This window comes from Salmo salar, chromosome 16, assembly GCF_965601325.2.
Source record: "Salmo salar chromosome 16, fSalSal1, whole genome shotgun sequence".
Taxonomy (NCBI): Eukaryota; Metazoa; Chordata; class Actinopteri; order Salmoniformes; family Salmonidae; genus Salmo; species Salmo salar.
Window position 1 is genome coordinate 65,308,417 of NC_138306.1, and position 20,787 is coordinate 65,329,203.

The 20,787-nt window shown below is 44.4% G+C and overlaps 1 protein-coding gene across 4 annotated transcripts in view; it reads right to left on the reverse strand.

Moving 5' to 3' along the window:
• Positions 1 to 1,432: 1,432 nt before the first annotated feature.
• Positions 1,433 to 20,787, reverse strand: part of LOC106574301 (activin receptor type-2A) — a 49,988-nt gene continuing 30,633 nt past the window's right edge. Inside the window, exons 3-12 of one of the 4 annotated variants that reach the window (XM_014150108.3) lie at positions 19,605 to 19,812; positions 18,468 to 18,589; positions 17,298 to 17,452; positions 11,140 to 11,289; positions 10,627 to 10,770; positions 8,409 to 8,554; positions 8,175 to 8,289; positions 7,757 to 7,895; positions 7,210 to 7,340; positions 1,433 to 6,674 (exon numbers count right to left, since the gene is read on the reverse strand). In XM_014150108.3, coding sequence (XP_014005583.1) covers positions 6,480 to 6,674; positions 7,210 to 7,340; positions 7,757 to 7,895; positions 8,175 to 8,289; positions 8,409 to 8,554; positions 10,627 to 10,770; positions 11,140 to 11,289; positions 17,298 to 17,452; positions 18,468 to 18,589; positions 19,605 to 19,812 — 1,505 coding nt within the window. In that variant the 3' untranslated portion in view covers positions 1,433 to 6,479. The remainder of the gene's footprint in view (positions 6,675 to 7,209; positions 7,341 to 7,756; positions 7,896 to 8,174; positions 8,290 to 8,408; positions 8,555 to 10,626; positions 10,771 to 11,139; positions 11,290 to 17,297; positions 17,453 to 18,467; positions 18,590 to 19,604; positions 19,813 to 20,787) is intronic. The other 3 variants (XM_014150111.3, XM_014150109.3, XM_014150110.3) reach the window with 3 other exon arrangements.

A 20,787-nucleotide genomic window follows, 5' to 3' on the forward strand; every position in this document is an offset into this window, starting at 1 on the left:
GATGTCACAGGAAGGCCAAAAAGATCATCAAGGACAACAACCACCCGAGCCACTGCCTGTTCACCCCGCTATTATCCAGAAGGCGAGGTCAGTACAGGTGCAGCAAAGCTGTGACCGAGAGACTGAAAAACAGCTTTCATCTCAAGGCCATCAGACTGTTAAACAGCCATCACTAACATTGAGTGGCTGCTGCCAACATACTGACTCAATCTCTAGCCACTTTAATAATAAAAAATTGGATGTAATAAATGTATCACTAGTCACTTTAAACTATGACACTTTATATCATGTTTACATACCCTACATTACTCATCTCATATGTATATACTGTACTCTATACCATCAACTGCATCTTGCCTATTCCGTTCGGCCATTGCTCATCCATATATATTTTTATGTACATATTCTTATTCATTCCTTTACACTTGTGTGGTTGTTGTGAAATTGTTAGATTACTTGTTAGATATTACTGCATGGTCGGAACTAGAAGCACAAGCATTTCGCTACACTCGCATTAACATCTGCTAACCATGTGTATGTGACCAATAACATTTGATTTGATTTTGTGTTGAGCTCAGAACTTCAGTTATCATAGTGAATGAGTAAAAAAATAGTTAGGATTTATTTTATAGTAACCCTGCCTCACAATCTATCTTATTACCCATCAATGATTTGACCTTATTTCCCCCTCAGGTCTGTCCATTCATGAACTTTGCCTGATAATTGTGATAAAACACTTGAATGACATCTACGATGAAGAACCTATAAACTTTAAAATGGTTCACAATGGTAAGGATGTATGAACAGAAGGCTACGCAAAAGCGGGTATATTATTGCTGGGAATTACTGTACATACATTTACACCACATTTTCTTTTGTGGAGGAAATCCCATTCTATACATCATTTTGACAAACAAGTTGTCATCAAGGTGAGTCCGCATGACATCATCATCTCAGTAGAAGACAATTTCCTGCATACTATCCATCATAGGTTTTTTTACAACGTAAATAGATAATTCTTAAGGTATCTGCATCAATATTGAAGAAAGGCTTTCTTTCAGTTTGAAGAGAGTCGATATGCTTGTCAAAGGTAATATTCTTTAATATTGGGTCCAGTCTGAGGGTTGGTTTTGGACAACCACTGAAAGACATGGGACCCTGAACCATCCCCTCACGGACTGACAATGAATGACCTGATCAAAATGTTTCTTCCACGTGTATATTCCTGAGTGTAAATGGAATGATTTGGCTCTACTTATTGAATAAAGTCAAGCATTTTTTTCATCAGTGTATGACCCATACTTGTTATAGTGATGCATGAAGATGAAACCTAAGACCCATTCAATGCTAAAAGCTGCCATCTAGTGGTCTGTTTTCAGCACCAACATTATTAGGTAAAAACAATTCACAGATTTCAGATGGACAACATCAGCAATGAGCAGTCACTATACTTTATTTTAGGGACAATAGCATACAATTTCTCTGTACAATATTTAACATCCACTTCCAACCAGGCATCTGAAAAAGTTTGTTAAATAACTTGCAAAGCATAAAAATTATTGGCAAGTCCACTAGCCAATAGAACAGTCATTTGTGCCAAGTCACACTGTTTGACTATCAGCAAATACAGAACCAAAGCTAACCTAGGTTTAGCTTTAGTGTTGTTTTGAGAGGAAGTGTGTTACAGAAAACACTGTCTGCTGGTCACATACAAGGGATAACATTCGTGCAACACTGCTGGAATATTGTAGCAATGGTATCTCAATGCTGTAGTGTAACATCTGGGGTCTGAGCTAGGATGTCTGAGGTAAAACAATGACCGTTTTCACACTACTGAGCCAACCCAAACCATAATTTGCTGGCTCTGATATTTTCCGATCACATTGTCATTTTCAGCAACTATGGTGGATGCTTAACCAGGCCACCCCAGACCGACTCGGTTCGGCTTAGTTTGGCTCACCTCAGTAGTGTGAAAATGGTAAAACTATTGATTCAGAGTTTCATTTGAGGGGATTTTTATCAGACCACCTTAGAAAGAAATTAGTTTCATCTGGGGAAGGAAGAGTGACCGTTTCGGGCCATTTGGGTCATAAATTGATACAATTTAAAAACATAGATATACAAAATAAACAGGTAAAATCTTATTATGGAATAATTAATTTATCAGGGATTTTTTTGCTTCTTTGTGATATATTCTAAAAACAATAGAAACAACCTCATGCTATATCCATCATCTACAATCTAAAAATGACATGTATATTTACATAATGTGCATTTTAATATTCCAGTCAACCTGAAGTCAAATGTCATTGGGCTTTCTGAAGTTTATCTGAAAGAAATCAAATCTCCCAAGAAGGCCAAGGTCTGATCAACTAAGAAGATTGTAGTGTGGTTTGGGGTTTAAAACGTCTGTACAGTGAAATCAGCTCTGTACAAGTAGCTGTGGTTTAAAAATAAAATCAGTTACACAAAATGATACCCTCAAAATACCAGAAATCATCAGAGGAACACATCATGGCTACATATTTATTTTTTCTCAAAAGCACATATGACAATCAAAATAATGCAGTAGTACTGTAGTGATTGTATATCTGATTGTTGGTTCACCGCTAACTGCTTGGAAACTGCTGCCCCTTCCACTCTTCCTCCAATGCCCTTTGCTTGCTAGTTGTATTGCTGAGCGCTACAGGGTTCCAGTGTGTAGGGAGGGAGGGGGGATTCACAGTAACGGCCACCATTCTATGGCTTTCTCAATTAAAATGTCCTTGAATCCTTGCATCCCCTCTCCTCCTCCTCCTCAACCATATTAGGCAAGGAGATAGGATGTGAGGAATCAAGGAATGAAGGAAAGACAAATTGTGATAGAGCCTACATCCGCTGCGAGACCACCGGCCAACTGCAGCCTTTACCCCCCGAGAGTACAGACACAATCGAGTAATGCAGTTGGGCCTTCCCTAAAGTCCGTTCCACTGTCTTTCAGATAGAGGTAAAGTAATAATTGTTTGATTTGGCACCTGCCCACCTGCTCTCTGTCTAATACGCAAAAGCTCAGGTCTGCAAATAATTAAAAGATCAATAGACAAGATTAACTGTTTACAAAAATGCTACAGTGGTGTGAAAGTCGCTCCTGCAGCAATGCAAGTATGTACGCACTTGCACCATTCTGCACGAGTTGCATATACTGTAGTAATTACTGAAAAGCATAGTATTGAATCCCTGAACATTGTTGTAGTTCCAGTTAAAACACTGACTAGGTGTGAAGAGACAGAATGCAAAGATGAACGCATCATCATCCGTGTCAATGTCACCCAGAAGACAAGTCTGAGCTCATACAACAAGCTATAAATGGAATATAGAACACATTCACAAATCAAATTCCGAAAGGACGACGAGAGACATCCTTGTTTGGCCCAGGGTGGGTCTACAGTAGTAATGTTGTCACACTGATTAAAGGCTCAACCGAGATGAGATGATAGAGAGGCTAGAAGTAGAGATGTTTTAACGCTATGGTTGAGATGACACCAGGAAGAGATAGTCAGTGTGAAAGGTCACCCGCGTCTCAAAGCAGAAGGGTAGTAGTTAGGGACTGGAGAGACAGAAGGGTAGTAGTTAGGGACTGGAGAGACAGAAGGGTAGTAGTTAGGGACTGGAGAGACAGAAGGGTAGTAGTTAGGAACTGGAGAGACAGAAGGGTAGTAGTTAGGGACTGGAGAGACAGAAGGGTAGTAGTTAGGGACTGGAGAGACAGAAGGGTAGTAGTTAGGGACTGCAGAGACAGAAGGGTAGTAGCTAGGAACTGGAGAGACAGAAGGGTAGTAGCTAGGAACTGGAGAGACAGAAGGGTAGTAGTTAGGGACTGGAGAGACAGAAGGGTAGTAGTTAGGGACTGGAGAGACAGAAGGGTAGTAGTTAGGGACTGGAGAGACAGAAGGGTAGTAGTTAGGAACTGGAGAGACAGAAGGGTAGTAGTTAGGGACTGCAGAGACAGAAGGGTAGTAGTTAGGAACTGGAGAGACAGAAGGGTAGTAGTTAGGAACTGGAGAGACAGAAGGGTAGTAGCTAGGAACTGGAGAGACAGAAGGGTAGTAGCTAGGAACTGGAGAGACAGAAGGGTAGTAGTTAGGAACTGGAGAGACAGAAGGGTAGTAGCTAGGAACTGGAGAGACAGAAGGGTAGTAGTTAGGAACTGGAGAGACAGAAGGGTAGTAGCTAGGAACTGGAGAGACAGAAGGGTAGTAGCTAGGAACTGGAGAGACAGAAGGGTAGTAGCTAGGAACTGGAGAGACAGAAGGGTAGTAGCTAGGAACTGGAGAGACAGAAGGGTAGTAGCTAGGAACTGGAGAGACAGAAGGGTAGTAGCTAGGAACTGGAGAGACAGAAGGGTAGTAGCTAGGAACTGGAGAGACAGAAGGGTAGTAGCTAGGAACTGGAGAGACAGAAGGGTAGTAGTTAGGAACTGAAGAGACAGAAGGGTAGTAGCTAGGAACTGAAGAGACAGAAGGGTAGTAGCTAGGAACTGGAGAGACAGAAGGGTAGTAGTTAGGAACTGGAGAGACAGAAGGGTAGTAGCTAGGAACTGGAGAGACAGAAGGGTAGTAGCTAGGAACTGGAGAGACAGAAGGGTAGTAGCTAGGAACTGGAGAGACAGAAGGGTAGTAGCTAGGAACTGGAGAGACAGAAGGGTAGTAGCTAGGAACTGGAGAGACAGAAGGGTAGTAGCTAGGAACTGGAGAGACAGAAGGGTAGTAGCTAGGAACTGGAGAGACAGAAGGGTAGTAGCTAGGAACTGGAGAGACAGAAGGGTAGTAGCTAGGAACTGGAGAGACAGAAGGGTAGTAGCTAGGAACTGAAGAGACAGAAGGGTAGTAGCTAGGAACTGGAGAGACAGAAGGGTAGTAGTTAGGAACTGGAGAGACAGAAGGGTAGTAGCTAGGAACTGGAGAGACAGAAGGGTAGTAGCTAGGAACTGGAGAGACAGGAGGGTAGTAGCTAGGAACTGGAGAGACAGAAGGGTAGTAGCTAGGAACTGGAGAGACAGAAGGGTAGTAGCTAGGAACTGCGAGAGCGAGAAGGGTAGTAGCTATGGACTCAGGTGAGACAGAAGTGAGAGGGTAGTAGCTAGGGACTCGGGAGAGACATAAGGGTAGTAGCTACGGATAGGGAGAGACAGAGGGGTAGTAGCAAGGGACTCGAGAAATAGCTAGGGACTGGGAGATAAAGATGGGTAATAACTAGGGAGTCAAGAGAGACAGAAGAGTAGCTTCCTGAGCTTTTTTTTTTAAAAGAAGACCAAAGGATAACCAAAAGGCATGCTCACATCATTAAATACTCGGTTGACACAGCAAGCCAAAATAAGGAAGTGCTTTTTAAAAATACATTTCAATGACTTAGGGGGTTATTGAAATACTCTTAAAATGTAGGATTAAAATGTTTCCAATAAAAACAAATTAAAAACAGCAAGGAAGGACAAAATAATGCTCCAAAAAAAAATTCTCGCAAAGAAGAAAAACAAGAAGGCTCGCGTAAATGCATGGTCATACATCTCTAGGCGGACTAGTTTTAAAAACTGTGGTGATAATTATTATATTTTCACCTGCCACAGCTGTACAGTATACAGTTCAATAATACCAAAGTAATGATGTCATCTGAATAGTTTACAGAGAGATTGTTGTAATCATAGAAATACAATAAACAGAACTAGAAACAATAGTAGTTCTATTTCTATGGTTGTAGTGTTGTAATGAAGATGGAACTGAGGTATACCTTGTTGACTTGAGGGAGGTCTATGGTTTTGCTTTCGAAGTAGTAATGCTTGGAAATGGATCCCCCCCTAAAATAAACCTTGATTACCATTGTTTTGATATTATGTACAGCAGCAGTACACGTGACATTCAGAAGCTGTTTCTTATTGGCATTACAATTGTCATTATCATACAAACACAGAAAGAAAACAGCAAAGGAATTTTAAAACAAGTTGCCCTTTTTTCTTTACTGAGCTGTGAGAGTTCGTCTTGTAGAGTCCATCCTCTTCCTCTTCTTTTTCTTAGAAAATAGAACAGAAGTCTGTTAGGAGGTCCTAGTGTTTTCTTCATATATAAAATATCCCTTTTGCCCAACTCACAGGGTTCGTTACGACCTAGTGTTGTTCTTTTGAAGGATTCTTTTTTACAGTTTGAGGCTCGCTATGGGCGTCCAACTGAGTCCAACACATCATGATACTATGAAGTGGGTAGAAACCAAACCAGTGTTGGTGGGCACAGCCAGGTATTTCCTGAATGACAGTAGTGTAGCGCACAGCACTAAAACACACCACGCCAGCACGCCCATCTGAGGGGGTCAGGGGTCAGAGTTTAACCCGGGATCATCCAGAGTTCATGATCCTGAACGGGCCACTCTGGTTGATCAATGTATACCTGAAAACATCCAATCAAAATAGCTCCATGTCCACCACCTGACACGTCCAGTCAATGTCCGTCCATTCATAGGCTGGACTCTTTGGGAGGGAAGTCCACGTTGGTCACCATGGTGACGACGGTGACAATCTCCTCGGGGGCGATGATGTTGGTCTGGCGTTGCATCTGGATGATGCGTTCCTCCACGCAGCCCGCCGAGAGCCGCGCCTCGGCCTCGTGATCCCAGCACTCCTCGATGGTCTCACACAGCATCACCAGGCCCTGGGACAAGCATAAGAGTATATATATATGGTCATTTAAGCAGAAGCTTTTATCATATGCAGGAACTGAACCCTTAACCCTGATGTTGCTAGCTCTATGTTCTAACCAATTGTTTTCTAACCTTTTTTGGTCACTGTACCGCCAACTGAATTTTGCTCTGCCCGGAGTACCCCTGAAATACGTAAGTACTACTTAGGTAGTTTTTTGTGGTATCTGTACTTTACTATATATATTTTTGCCAACTTTTACTTTAATACATTCTTAAATAAAATAGTGTACTTTATAATCCATACATTTTCTCTGACACCCAAAATGGTTTGCTTAAAATGTGATTTTTAAAAAACTTGTTATACTTAACAATATTTTAGAAATTCCATTTACTTTTGAGTATATTTAAAACCAAATACTTTTAGACTTTTACTCAGTTTTTACTGGGCGACTTTCACTTTTACTCGAGTCATTTTCTACGAAGGTATCTTTACTTTTACTCAAGTATGACAATTGAGTACTTTTTCCACCACTGGTCTTCACTCACTATGTGTTTCTGCCAGCACTCTCTGAGGCAGGGCCGTAGCTTCTTGTGGACCACCACCTCCTGCATGTCCTCTAGAGACGGGTGCTGGCCGACCTCCTCCTCGAAGGGCAGTGTGTACTCATCCACAGGACCTGCAACAAAACACACACACTGCATGAGAATACAGAGAACACACACACACACACACACACACACACACACACACACACACACACACACACACACACACACACACACACACACACACACACACACACACACACACACACACACACACACACACACACACACACACACACACACACACACACACACACACACACACACACACACACACACACACACACACACAAGCAAAGAAACCACAGACACACGGTGAGTCCTTTGGGATCACATTCGGCACTGTAAGTATTCTGGTCACTTCCGTCAGCTCCACATGATGTCAGCAGTCGGCCGTGTCCCCGAGTCACTGATCCTTACTGAGACACACAAGGTCAGCTTACCCGTTGCAAACACACGAGGACACACACACACGTTTTTCTCTCACCGTCTGCAGCGGTGCAGCGAGCGGTCAGCTCCCACAGCACCAGTCCCATGGCATACATGTCTATCCTCAGGAAGGAGTCTCTCTGGAAGTTGATGGCCCCCTCCAGCACCTCAGGGGCCATGTAGCGCCTCGTGCCCACCTGGAGAAGCATAACACAAGGCTACAAGGTTACACTCTGTGTCATGTCAACAACACACTGCCCTAAGGTCATAGTTCACTCCGAAATCAACGGTTGTCCTATATTTACACGCCTCTTACGGGCTTCAATCGTGGGATATTACACCGCTTTTGAAGTCTGCAAATGTATTTGATTTTAAAGTGAACTACAGTATCACTACATTTGTTAATAACGTATTCACAGATTCTGCTCTTTCTGCAGGTTAATACAGCATCAGAATAACCAGCGTCATTATTTTACCTGGCCGTGGGTGTCTCCTGCTGACTTCCCAGCTTCAAACTTCAGGGCCAGGCCGAAGTCCGCTATGCAGGCTGTCAGGTTGTTCTTCAGAAGCACGTTCTTGCTCTTCATGTCCCTGTTGGAGCCAGAAAGAGAGCGATAGAGAGAGAGTGCCCCCCCCACCTCCCGGGAACAATAACGTTTCAAAAAAAATTCAAGGTAGGACCGGGCCGGCCGATACCACCCCCTACCCACCTGTGTGCGACGGCGGGCTTGTGTCCGTCCTTCAGCCCAGGGATGTCCTCGTGGAGATAGGCTAGGCCACGGGCCAAGGTCTGGGAGATGTGGCACAGCTCGTTCCACGACACCACGTTGGCCTTCAGGTAATCAGTCAGAGAGCCCTATGGGGGAAACACAATTAGTGTTTGTCGTTTCTCTATTCACCCTGTAGGATTGTGCGCAGGAAAAATTAGGACATTGGTTAATTTGACATCTCTGATCCTGCTACAGCTGTGACATGGGAGGAGGGGGGGGTAAAGTAGTTGTAGTAACACTGTCCAACCACTGGAGGGCAGACAACCTGTAGTTGCCAGTCATTGGAAACCCGCTTCAGGGGCTGACCCTGTGCTGCTTCCATTCTCTTGGTATATGTGTGGCAGAGGAGGCTGGTGGGAGGAGCTATAGGGGGACAGGTTTATTGTAATGGCTGGAATGGAATTAATGGAAAGGAGTCAAACAAGTGGTTTCCATATGTTTGATGTGGAACCATTTATTCCATTCCAGTTGTTACAATAGTCTGTCCTCCTATAGCTCCTCCCACCAGCCTCCTGTGGTGTGTAGTCGGTTGGGGGTTAAGAACAAATAGACCAGGGTTCCCCAACTGGCGACACACAGGCCAATTTTATTTGCGACCCGCAGGCCAATTTTATTTGCTCCCCCCAAATTGTCTGAGACTATTTTTGGGTGGTGTCAGTGATTTTAATTTAGGAAATCTCTTCCAAAGTATTCCCATGCATAATAGAGAGATATATGTGATCGTATACAAAATGTAAGCAAGGTTTGAAATTATTCTTTTTTTGTCAAATATACACTGCCGTTCTAAAGCTTGAGGTCACTTAGAAATGTCCTTGTTTTTGAAAAAAAATGAAATAAAATTGTCCATTAAAATAACATCAAATTGATCAGAAATACAGTGTAGACATTGTTAATGTTGTAAATGACTATTGTAGCGGGAAACTTCTGATTTATTTATGGAATATCTACATAGGCGTACAGAGGCCCATTATCAGCAATCATCACTCCTGTGCTCCAATGGCACATTGTTTTAGCTAATCCAAGTTTATCATTTTAAAAGGCTAATTGATCATTAGAAAACCCTTTTGCAATTATGTTAGCACAGCTGAAAACTGTTGTTCTGATTAAATAAGCTATAAAACTGGCCTTCTTTAGACTAGCTGACTATCTGGAGCATCAGCATTTGTGGGTTCGATTACAGGCTCAAAATGGCCAGAAACAAATAACTTTCTTCTGAAGCTCGTCAGTTTATTCTTGTTCTAAAAAATGAAGGCTATTCCATGCGAGAAATTGCCAAGAAACTGAAGATCTTGTACAACGCTGTTTCCTACTCCCTTCAGAGAACAGTGCAAACTGTCTCTAACCAGAATAGAAAGAGGAGTGGGAGGCCCCGGTGCACAACTGAGCAAGGGGACAAGTACATTAGTGTCTAGTTTGAGAAACAGACGCCTCACAAGTCCTCAACTGGCAGCTTCATTAAATAGTATCCGCAAAACACCAGTCTCAACGTCAACAGTGAAGAGGCGACTCTGGGATGCTGGCCTTATTTCTTCCTAGGTTTTGGCCTTTCTAGAAAGTTTTTCCTAGCCACTGTGCTTTTACACCTGCATTGCTAGCTGTTTGGGGGTTTAGGCTGGGTTTCTGTATAGCACTTTGAGATATCAGCTGATGTAAGAAGGGCTATATAAATTAATGTGATTTAATCAGGACAACAGTTTTCAGCTGTGCTAACATAATTGCAAAAAGGTTTTCTAATGATCAATTAGCCTTTTAAAATGATAAACTTGGATTAGCTAACACAACGTGCCATTGGAACACAGGAGTGATGGTTGCTGATAACGGGCCTCTGTACAACAATGTAGATATTCCATAAAAAATCAGTTTCCAGCTACAATAGTCATTTACACTGTATTTCTGATCAATTTGATGTTATTTTAATGAACAAAAATGTGCTTTTCTTTCAAAAACAAGGACATTTCTAAGTGACCCCAAACTTTTGAACGGTAGTGTATCTGTTTGGGCTTCTTGCGGTCAATTTGCAGTCTGCAAATGATTTGTAATTACATTCTGGCCCACTGACCATCCTCTCAAGAAAGAATCGTCCCGCAGTTGATTCCAGTTCATGATCCCTGAAATAAACAAATGTACATTTCAATTGACAATCAAGTTGTTTACATACGTTGTCGTGATAGGCTGTGATGAGCCAGAGGTCTATGTCCATGTTGTTGCCTCTCTTCTCCACGCCGATAAAGTGGAGCAGGTTCTCGTGTTTCATCCCAGTCAGGCTGTAGATCTCATACTCGTTCTGCCATGACAGCTTGTCCTGCAGGCGACACACCAACACACAACGTTAGGTTCTCTGTAGCTCAGTTGGTAGAGGACGGCGCTTACTATGGCAGGATTGTGGGTTTGATCCCCGCGACCACCCATACGGAAAATGTTGGCGCACATGACTAAGTTGCTTTGGATAAAAGCGTCTGCTGAATGGCATATATTAGCTATTTCACCTTGTGTGATGCATAAATATGACGTAAATCAACACAATAACTAAAAGTAGTTCATGGGACACTTCAGTCCCATAAAACACGAGGCTCAAGCCAACTTTCTAGAACAGAGCTAAACCTCAATCAATCAATTATCTATATAAAAGTCATTTTTATATCAACAGTGTACCTCAACATCCAACTCATACCTGAATGGGGAAGACCTTGACAGCCACGTAGTCGTTGAGGAGCTGAGCCTTCCACACACAGCCGAAGCGCCCCCTGGCTTTGATCTCGATCAACTGCAATGGCTTCTGCCCCATGATGGGAGAGGGAGGGGTGTGTGGCCCCAGTGGGTCCTGTAGCAGAGGGCAGACAGGGAGATAGACAGCAGGTTGGTACTGGGATCAATGAAAACACTCATACGCTCTGGACTAGTGTGACATTGGGGCTACATACTTGGTGTTGGGCTAAATTCCATTTCAGTTCAGTCAATTGATTCAGGAGGTAAATTGAAATGCCAATTCTAATTTCCATCATTGCTTCTCAGTTGAGAATAGCGGATAAAGTACAGGTGCACGTCCTCACAGTATTCAGTCCCCACATGATGCTGATACACCGGATACAATTTTATTGTATCTAATTTGTTCCGTCATTGCACTAACAGGAACAGTATTTTTAAACTCTAAAAGCTGTGTAATTGCTGGGCACACACTTGGGAAGACAGATTGTTATTAAAAAGAGTCCAGACAAGACATTGATGAGAACCTGATGAGATTCATCAGAAAGATTTTTTTTATCAAGAAAAACTGTGTTAGTTAGTCTAGACACAGAGTGGTGTGAACGTTTAAAACACTGTCTGCAGGGATCATTCCAAGACAAGGAGAGTGCATTGTTGTATTCTACTTCAGTTATGTGGTCCTGTGTGGCTCAGTTGGTAGAGCATGGCGCTTGCAACGCCAAGGTTATGGGTTTGATTCCCACAGGGGACAAGTACTAAAAAATGCACTCGCTACTTACTGTAAGTCGCTCTGGGTAAGACTGTCTGATAAATGACTAAAATGTTCTAAGTGGAATGCAACGGTGATAGAGGATGCATCCCTATGTAGTGCACTACTTTTGATCAGGGCCCATAGGACTACAGTATATAGGGAATAGGGTGCCTTTTGGGGCGCACCCAGAGTCTTCTCAAAGACATCTCAAGGCCGTCACAGGGCATTTGCTCGGTCAGTCCTACCGTCTCTTCAAAGAAAATGGACTGGCATCCATTTTCAATTAGATCATTCCATGTTATTATAGGAATATTTGAGGACCAAGTGTATCTTTTACAAATCCTCCCGCATAAAAGGTAGAGTAAATAAGAGAGAGAAGAAGAGAGGAGAGGTCTGGGACTTAGATGAAGCTAGGTAATAAAGAGAGGGGAGGGCGCCTTTAGCCTTCGATTGTGGTGATGCGTCCCAAATGGCTCTCTATTTTCTCAACTACTTTTGACCAAAGCCTATATGGCTCTAGTCAAAAGTAGTGCATTATATATGCAATAGGGTGCCAACCCGGCGGGGTTGAAATCAAGGCGGGTGTGGCAGTAGCTGCTGTCAGAAGTAATGCCATGTGTTTAGCATATTTATATCTGGGTACTGTATCGCATGAAGAGCAACCTGATATGAGTGGCCTGGACGGGTCAAGCCTCTCCCTCTGGTGATGGCTTAGGGCAGGGTTAGTTTCAAATCAACAACGTGGTAGAGGGAGCAAGTGTTACAAATTGTGTGTGTGTTCCAAATATAAAATGGGTCAAGTCAGCTGGTCCTCTGGATTAAACTAATCACTTCCACGTGTGACTTTCGAGAGAGAGAGAGTGAGATGTCACCATCGATGTGGAGTCCCAAAACCGAACAATACATAGTGGCTGGTTCAATGTCCACTGGAGGGCATGGCAACCATTGATGGAAAGATGAACAAGTGAGAGGGGGTTCGGGGGGACTATTGTCGCCCTGCAGAGCTGAGGAATGGTGAGAGGGGAGGTTGGGGCAGACTCTCGCCGCCATCAACAGCCAGCCAGGCAACAGCTCTGACATTGGCCACGGTTTCAGTAAACACACCAGACGCCTGCCTGCCCTACATGCTTACGCCTGACTTTTCCTCCCCATAGTTTCAATAATTAATCAGAAGCTTGATTGCTGAGTCGTAAAAAGCAGGATTGAAAACCGTATTGTGTTTAATGGAGAGACGCCCCTGGGCACTAATAAATGACCCTCAATAGAATTCCATCCCGTTTATGATGTTTTGAAAAAGGAGCTAAAAAAACAAAAACAATTGTGTTGTTTATTTTACGGCCGGGTTACGATCTGGTCCGTCCTTGGTGGTGGTAAGAGGGTTATGAATCATGGTGTGTGTCCCGATTGGCACCCTATTCGCTATATAGTGCACTACTTTTAACCAGAGTCCTATGAGCCCTGGTTAAAAAGTAAGGCACACTATAGGGGATAGGGTGTCATTTGGGAGGCATACCTTGGCTAGCAATGTAATGACACATGCGACAAGGAGTGATCGCATTGAAGGACTGTTTTGTTTCTAAAAGCCTAAGTCCTCAGGAACCATGACACAGCCAAGGAGGCTAAGGAGCATTCACCATAGATACCAGCTGTACTACAGGACAATTTGGAAGAGGTAACCCTAGGTAACCCTGTTAATGAGGTGAGGGCAATTCGATCAGATCAGCTATGGTCAAAAAAGTGGCAAACAGTGGCAAACAGTTCAAGTAAAGCACTACAAAAACGGGAGCAGCATCTCTTTCTCTAGAACTGTTATGGTCTGGGCTGTGTACAGTGACCAGTCAGTCACAGTGTCACCTGACCCAGGCTCCGTTCACAAGGTGGTTGGGCGGCTGAATGGCGTGCATTACACTTTGTCAGCACACCACATTGTACCACAGGAAATCAAAAAAAGATCTGACGTAATCTGCACAAACCCACCCACCCTGATGTATGAGGCCTTCAAAACAATCACACATCTCAGCTACTTCAATTACAGCAATTGACTTATGACATTGAAAGCATCACATGCTGCTGGGGGGTTAACAGTAGTCCTTTGTTGCGAAACTTTGGCTAAATGTTGACCAGCGCCACATCAAAGGCCATACTTGTATTTAAATTGGTCCAATGCCTCTTTCATCCATGTATTAGCACAAGAATGGACCGCATCCCAAATGACACTGTATTCCCTACATAGTGCACTACTTTTGACCAGAACCCTATGGGCCCTGGGTAAACGTATTGCAGTATAAAGAGAATAAGGTTTCATTTCAGAGGCAGCCTTTCCATATTCAATGGATTCCAACCCCTCTTTCATTTACATGTTGGCACACGACATCTTAGTTAGCTACCCTTGGTTGCATTGCAACAGACTAAAAAGTGCAAAATATTATCATCCAAAGTGGACATCCATGCTCATAGAATGCATTTTGTACATTGACTCATGCATGCACTTTGTTTGGTCATTGGTTGACTCCACTGTATTTTGCATTACAAAAGGACGAAAAAAAATGCATGACGGCCATGCAAAAATAGGATTAAAAAGATCCATAAAAGCAACGATGACTCACATAGAAAATAAACCCATCCCAAAGAAATAAAACAACAAAATCAGGAAGCAGTCAGAAATTAAACGGGCCCAGTTATCAAGCTCCCTCCCAACCAAAACCCACTGAAATTGAAAAGTGTTGGGAGTTTAATTAAACGTATCTTACCTCTATCATTATATGAAAGGCGTGCTTGTTACAGGATAGAAAAGAGGCAAAAAGAAATGATTGTTTTCAGTGAGGGTGAAAATGGAGGTAGATAAAGGAGCAGCAGTCACATCCCGGATGATAGATGACTCTGGTAAGAGAGATCTCTCCCCGTTTCTCTCCTCTCTCTCCAGCTTTCCTCCTGGGCCTGTGATGTGAAAGCTGTGGGCCTCCTCCCTTTTCTTCTCTCTCACCCCTCTCTACTCCTCCTGGGTCTGGCATGTGAAAGATCTGGGCCTGTGTGTGTAGTCAGCTACTGAATCAATTCCAGCTTCCCCTGACCTCTCATGGCCGTATGAAAAATAGAGCCCCGATAACAAATATGTGGACAGTATCGCCTGGCGCCGCAGCATCTGATGACCATGTGTTTGTGTGGGAAAGCAAATATACACTGAGTATACAAAACATCTTTCCATGACATAGCTTTCACCTGGTCAGTCTATGACCCCTTATTGATGTCACATGTTAAATCCACTTCAAATCAGTGTAGATGAAGGGGAGGATTTTTAAGCTTTAAACAGGGTTTGGTAGTAGGTGCACCGATGTGTCAACTGCAACACTGCTGGGTCTTTCACGCTTAACAGTTTCCTGTGTGTATCAAGAATAGTCCACCACCCAAAGGACCTTCCAGCCAACTTGACAACTGTGGGAAGCATTGGAGTCAACATGGGCCAGCATCCCTGTGGACACCTTGTAGAGTCCATGCCCTGACGAATTGAGGCTGTTCTGAGGGCAAAAGGGAGGAGGTGCAACTCAATATTAGGAATGTATTCTTAATGTTTTGTACACTCAGTGCAGGCTAGTTAAAAGTATAGAATACTAAAAGAGCAGCCATCTCCTTTTCTGCCTGAGCCTTGTTTTTTTATACTCAACTGTTTCCATACAGATGTAGGATCTTAATTTGATCACCCTGTTGCAGGAGAACTTTCCTGCAAGCTTTAAAAGTTTGTAATTTCCACTTTGAAATTTCGGACTTGTTTCTCCTTAACGAAACGTGTATCAACCCCTACAGAAATGTCCATTAATTATAATCCACATAATTCAAATTTCCTGTTCCTGCAGGATTATTTTCCTGCTGTAGCATACCGGCTCAAATGAAGATATGGACGCGATCGTGATTGTGGTGACCCTTGAAAGGTTGCCAAACCCTTCTCGCTCAATCTCACTCTGTAACAAAGCACAGTAAGTGTTTACCTTTAAAAAGGCTCATTAATAATGGAGAGGCCTCAGCTCATGTTCCATACAGTAAGACAGGCAGTTAGGAGAGTGGCTGCTGTGCCCAAGCAGGACAGTCCTAAATGATGTCCCTGCCAGAACTAGCCCTGGGCCTGTGTATGCATGTACTACTGCCAGACTCTGGCAACCTCTAGGACACTGGCTAACGGTGTCCTAGCATTTCCTGCATTCCATTGTTGTATTCATAACAAATAGACGAATGCTCTTAATGTACATTCTCCAGGCTCACCTCACCTGTGTGTCATGAGTGCTCGTCTGGCTACAGCAGAGCATGAAACAAACCCACGTAGGGCAAATGAAACGGAGGGGCGCTTGTTGTAACAAATCAGACATGACACAGAGATTAAGAGTCGAAGTGGGAGAGTTTTGTCCGGTGTCAGAGATTAGCTGCTCGCAGTGCAAGGCAATCAGCACTTCTGCTCAAAGGAGATGCGTTATAGATTAAACCTGGATGCTTTAAGGGCCCAGGGTTAGAGCCAGCCTCCAGGGGAGGAAAGGAGGGAGGGAGAGAGGGGAAGGGGGAGGGAGAGAGGGCAAGGGGGGGAGAGAGAGCCCGACTGCATTATTTATTTGTTTGTGCTTTTCCCCTCACTTTCCCTTTCAGGCCTAAACCGCACCCTGGGTGCTCTCTCCTCCATGGCATCGTGGCCACGTAGTGCTGGGTTAGGGATGCCAGAATAGTCCCAGCTCACCCCAGAAATAGATGACAAACACAGGGAGCCTGCCTGGCCCTTGGGTAGAGACAGAGGAGTGGGGTCAGGACACACTGTTCCGTATGACGCAGTAACCAAACACTTCACGGCATCGTGGGCTCCCTCTCAAACACACTGCAAAGGGCAACAGGCGGAGGAAAGGCAGTGTTCTGGTGACATTTGTATTTATTGAACGGCAGTTTACAAAGAGCTGTACAGGAGCAGGCTTGAGTGAGCCACCCTTGTCCGACCTATGAGCACAGAGCCCTATCCTGTGAGCCTAACCAGGGTGAACAAACAACAGCTTTGTGTGTGTCCGTCGTGTGCCTGTGTATGGGGCTATAGTAATGGCTTGAGTGCTGAGCAGATACACATTTCACAGTATTAGTGGCAGGCTGTGCCCACATACACTGCTTGGACTGCCACGCACACGGTCCGAGTCGGGGCTAGGCTTCCTGTCACTCTCCAGCTAATCACGTGTGTTCACTTCAGATCAGCAGGTTCAATGTTCTCTTCTGCCATCCATTGTTTTGCATCCGTTTTCCTTGGAAATGTTAGTGAGTCACTCCTATATCAAGATTAAAATACCAAGCAGTGAGGAGTACGTCTTCTGTTTATTCTGGACATCGCACGCACGCACACACACACACACTCTTACCTGTGTTGGCACCAGGACGGGCGGGTATGCCAGCTTGTGATGACGGTACATCCAGAAGGAGAAGAGGACAATGGCGGCGATGCCCATAATGGGCACCAGAGAGTACAGCAGGGTGTTGAACAGCTGAGGCTTCTGGGAAAACGGGTTGGAGGTCGCTGTGGATAGGGGACCGGGGGGAGAGGGCGGTAATGGGGAGGAGGGGGAAGAAAATGAGAGGTAAGGGGTACATCAAGGCGCGAGAATGGGGAGGGTGGTGGAAAGAGAGGGAATGGGGTTGGTGAGGAGGAGGCAGGGAGAGGGAGAATACACCTTAATACAGGTATGCAAATGTGCTTTGTTCCCCTCATATTTTCATCACGCCATACACAATGGTATCAGAAGACTAGTAGTGCAACACTCTAAAAATAGTTCCAACACAGCTCAACACATCTGGGTCGCTTCAACAAAATCCTCTAAATAGTGAGATTAATAGTGAAATGCATTTCATGAGAACTTAAGCCAGCAGCCAAAAATAACCACCGAAACAACCAAGTGACCCAAAAAACAAATAGCTAAGCCTTACTGTGCAGTGTGCCCACTTGTCATATCACAAAGATATAGTATTTGATGTGATCAGTCACAGTTCTCTGCCATCGCAGTTCTCTGCCATCGCAGTTCTCTGCCATCGCAGTTCTCTGCCATCGCAGTTCTCTGCCATCGCAGTTCTCTGCCATCGCAGTTCTCTGCCATCGCAGTTCTCTGCCATCGCAGTTCTCTGCCATCGCAGTTCTCTGCCATCGCAGTTCTCTGCCATCACAGTTCTCTGCCATCACAGTTCTCTGCCATCACAGTCACGGCTGGATTGCATTATTGCTGCGGTTTCCCTTCCTGTGACACTGAGGTTGTCTGGGGCTGGGCTTGGTGGCCCTGACGGACGACACTAGTTGCTACTGGCCGCCATAGAGAGGACAGTGGCCAGCCTGGACACAGAGTTTCAAATGAAAGCAGTAGACCTACGGGCCCTGGTAAAGCAGAAGACCTGGTAAAGCAGAAGACCTCTAGTGTTGGTTGGTGAATATGCCCCAGTGCCTCTTGGGTTAGGTTATAATTACTGACTGATTGTCTGTGTTTGGCTGGAAAACTGACAGAGGAGGATGTGACATAACATCAGCTTCCTGTGTGTGAACTTACATGACGACTTACTTTGGACAGCCTGTGTGTCGGGGCTGTATAGGAACTTCTCGTTACACATGCTGCCTTCGCAGCAGCAGAAGAAGACATCCGGACTCTCTTTCGCCTCCACACATTCACTACTGCGGCAGAGAGAAAGGAAGACAGAAGAAGAGAACACCTCCGTCACAAAGGTAGAGAGCTGGCTCTCTCTCTCTCTCTCTCTCTCTCTCTCTCTCTCTCTCTCTCTCTCTCTCTCTCTCTCTCTCTCTCACTCTCACTCTCTCACTCACTCTCACTCACTCTCACTCACTCTCACTCTCACTCTCACTCTCTCTCTCTCACTCTCTCTCTCACTCTCTCACTACATCTTTACAGGAAGAGACAGACAACCACTCTGACAAGTGCTGTAGTAGAAATGAGAAATAAAAGAGCAGAGCTTTAGGCACTATACTAAAAGCCAATTTATGCTTGAACCGAAAACGTGGTATGTGGTTGGAGACGCCGTATGGAGGGTGTGACGCAATTGCGGAGCCTCCTCCGGAGGCAGTGGCCAAATTGAGCTCCGTACCGTATCGCCATGCACCTCTCAAGTTTCATAACAATACGGATGGCTCCGTATAGCTCCGCATTGACATGATTGGTTGACGGTAGGTGAGGGCGGGAGGACCTGTATAAACACAAACTCACTTCCTTGACAACTTCCTTCACAACAGCTTTGCGCTGCTCCGCGAAGCGCAAGAAGTATGAATGCCCTGACTTATGCAGAGGCCATATCACCGTACATTCTGCACGGCCAATGCAGATGTCGGATTGACCATGCAGCGCCTTTAAAGATGTACTAAGTCAACCCTCAGACAAAGGACAGTATGACCTAAACTAATAAGTGTTAGTCACCATCTGCAAGAAAGGACTGAAGTACAGTGCTTCAGACCACCAACCCTTTAACTTAAACACTAGCCTTAAGTCTAATAAGAATATATGCCATTTAGCAAACACTTTTATCCAAAGTGACTGTTTTCGTACATACATTTTCATGTATCGGAGGTCCCGTGAACCAAACCCACTATCCTGGCGCCATGCTCTACTAACTGAGCTACAGAGGACCACAAAGACCCGAAGTCTACAATCTTGCCTCAGAATAAGACACTACCTAACCTGTCATAGCAGTTGACATCGTCCAGCCAGCAGCCCTGCTTGACGATCTCGATGGTTCCCGAGGTGTTTTTCCAGGTGGCGAAGCAGTGGAGCCTCTTGTCCTTGTCTCCGTAGCAAGGCTCGATGCCACTGCGGTTGGTTCGCTCCTTCTCCCAGCTAGAGTTGTAGTAAACGCACTCCTGTGTCTCCGAGCGACCCAGGATTGCACCTACAGGACAGAGCAAGAGATACACAAGCCGAACAGGTCATTCACAGCCTGTATTCTACATACGGTGCATTCGAAAAGTATTCAGACCCTTCACTTCTTAATCTTGCTACGTTACAGCCTTATTCTAAAATGTATTAAATAAAAAATGTTCCTCATCAATCTACACACAAAACCCCATAATGACATAGCAAAAACAGTAAAAAAAAAAAAAAATTGTTAGCAAAACATTTCAAACACAAAAAAAAACGTATTTAAATAACAATTGACCTTTTGCTATGAGTCTTGAAATTGAGCTCAGGTGTATCCTGTTTCCATTGATAATCCTTGAGATGTTTGATTGGAGTCCACCTGTGGTAAATTTAATTGATTGGACATGATTTGGAAAAGCACAAACCTGTCTATATAAGGTCCCACAGTTGACAGTGCATGTCAGAGAAAAAAACAAGCCATGAGGTCGAAGGAATTGTCTGTGTTGCTCCGAGACAGGATTGTGTCGAGGCACAGATCTGGGATAGGGTAGCAAACCATTTCTGCAACATTGAAGGTTTCCAAGAACACAATGGCTTCCATCATTCTTAAATGGAAGTTTGGAACCTCCTAGAGCTGGCCGCCCGGCCAAACTGAGCAATCGGGGGTGAAGGGCCTTGGTCAGGGAGGTGACCAAGAACCCGATGGTCACTCTGACAGAGCTCCAGAGTTCCTCTGTGGAGATGGGAGAACTTTCCAGAAGGACAAACGTCTCTGCAGCACCCCAACAATCAGGCCTTTAAGGTAGAGTGGCCAGACGGAAGCCACTCCTCAGTAAAAGGCACATGACAGCCCGCTTGGAGTTTGCCAAAAGGTACCTAAAGGACTCTCGGACCATGAGAAACAAGATTCTCTGGTCTGATGAAACCAAGGTTGAACTCTTTGGCCTGAATGCCAAGCATCACGTCTGGAGGAAACCAGGCACCATCCCTACGGTGAAGCATGGTG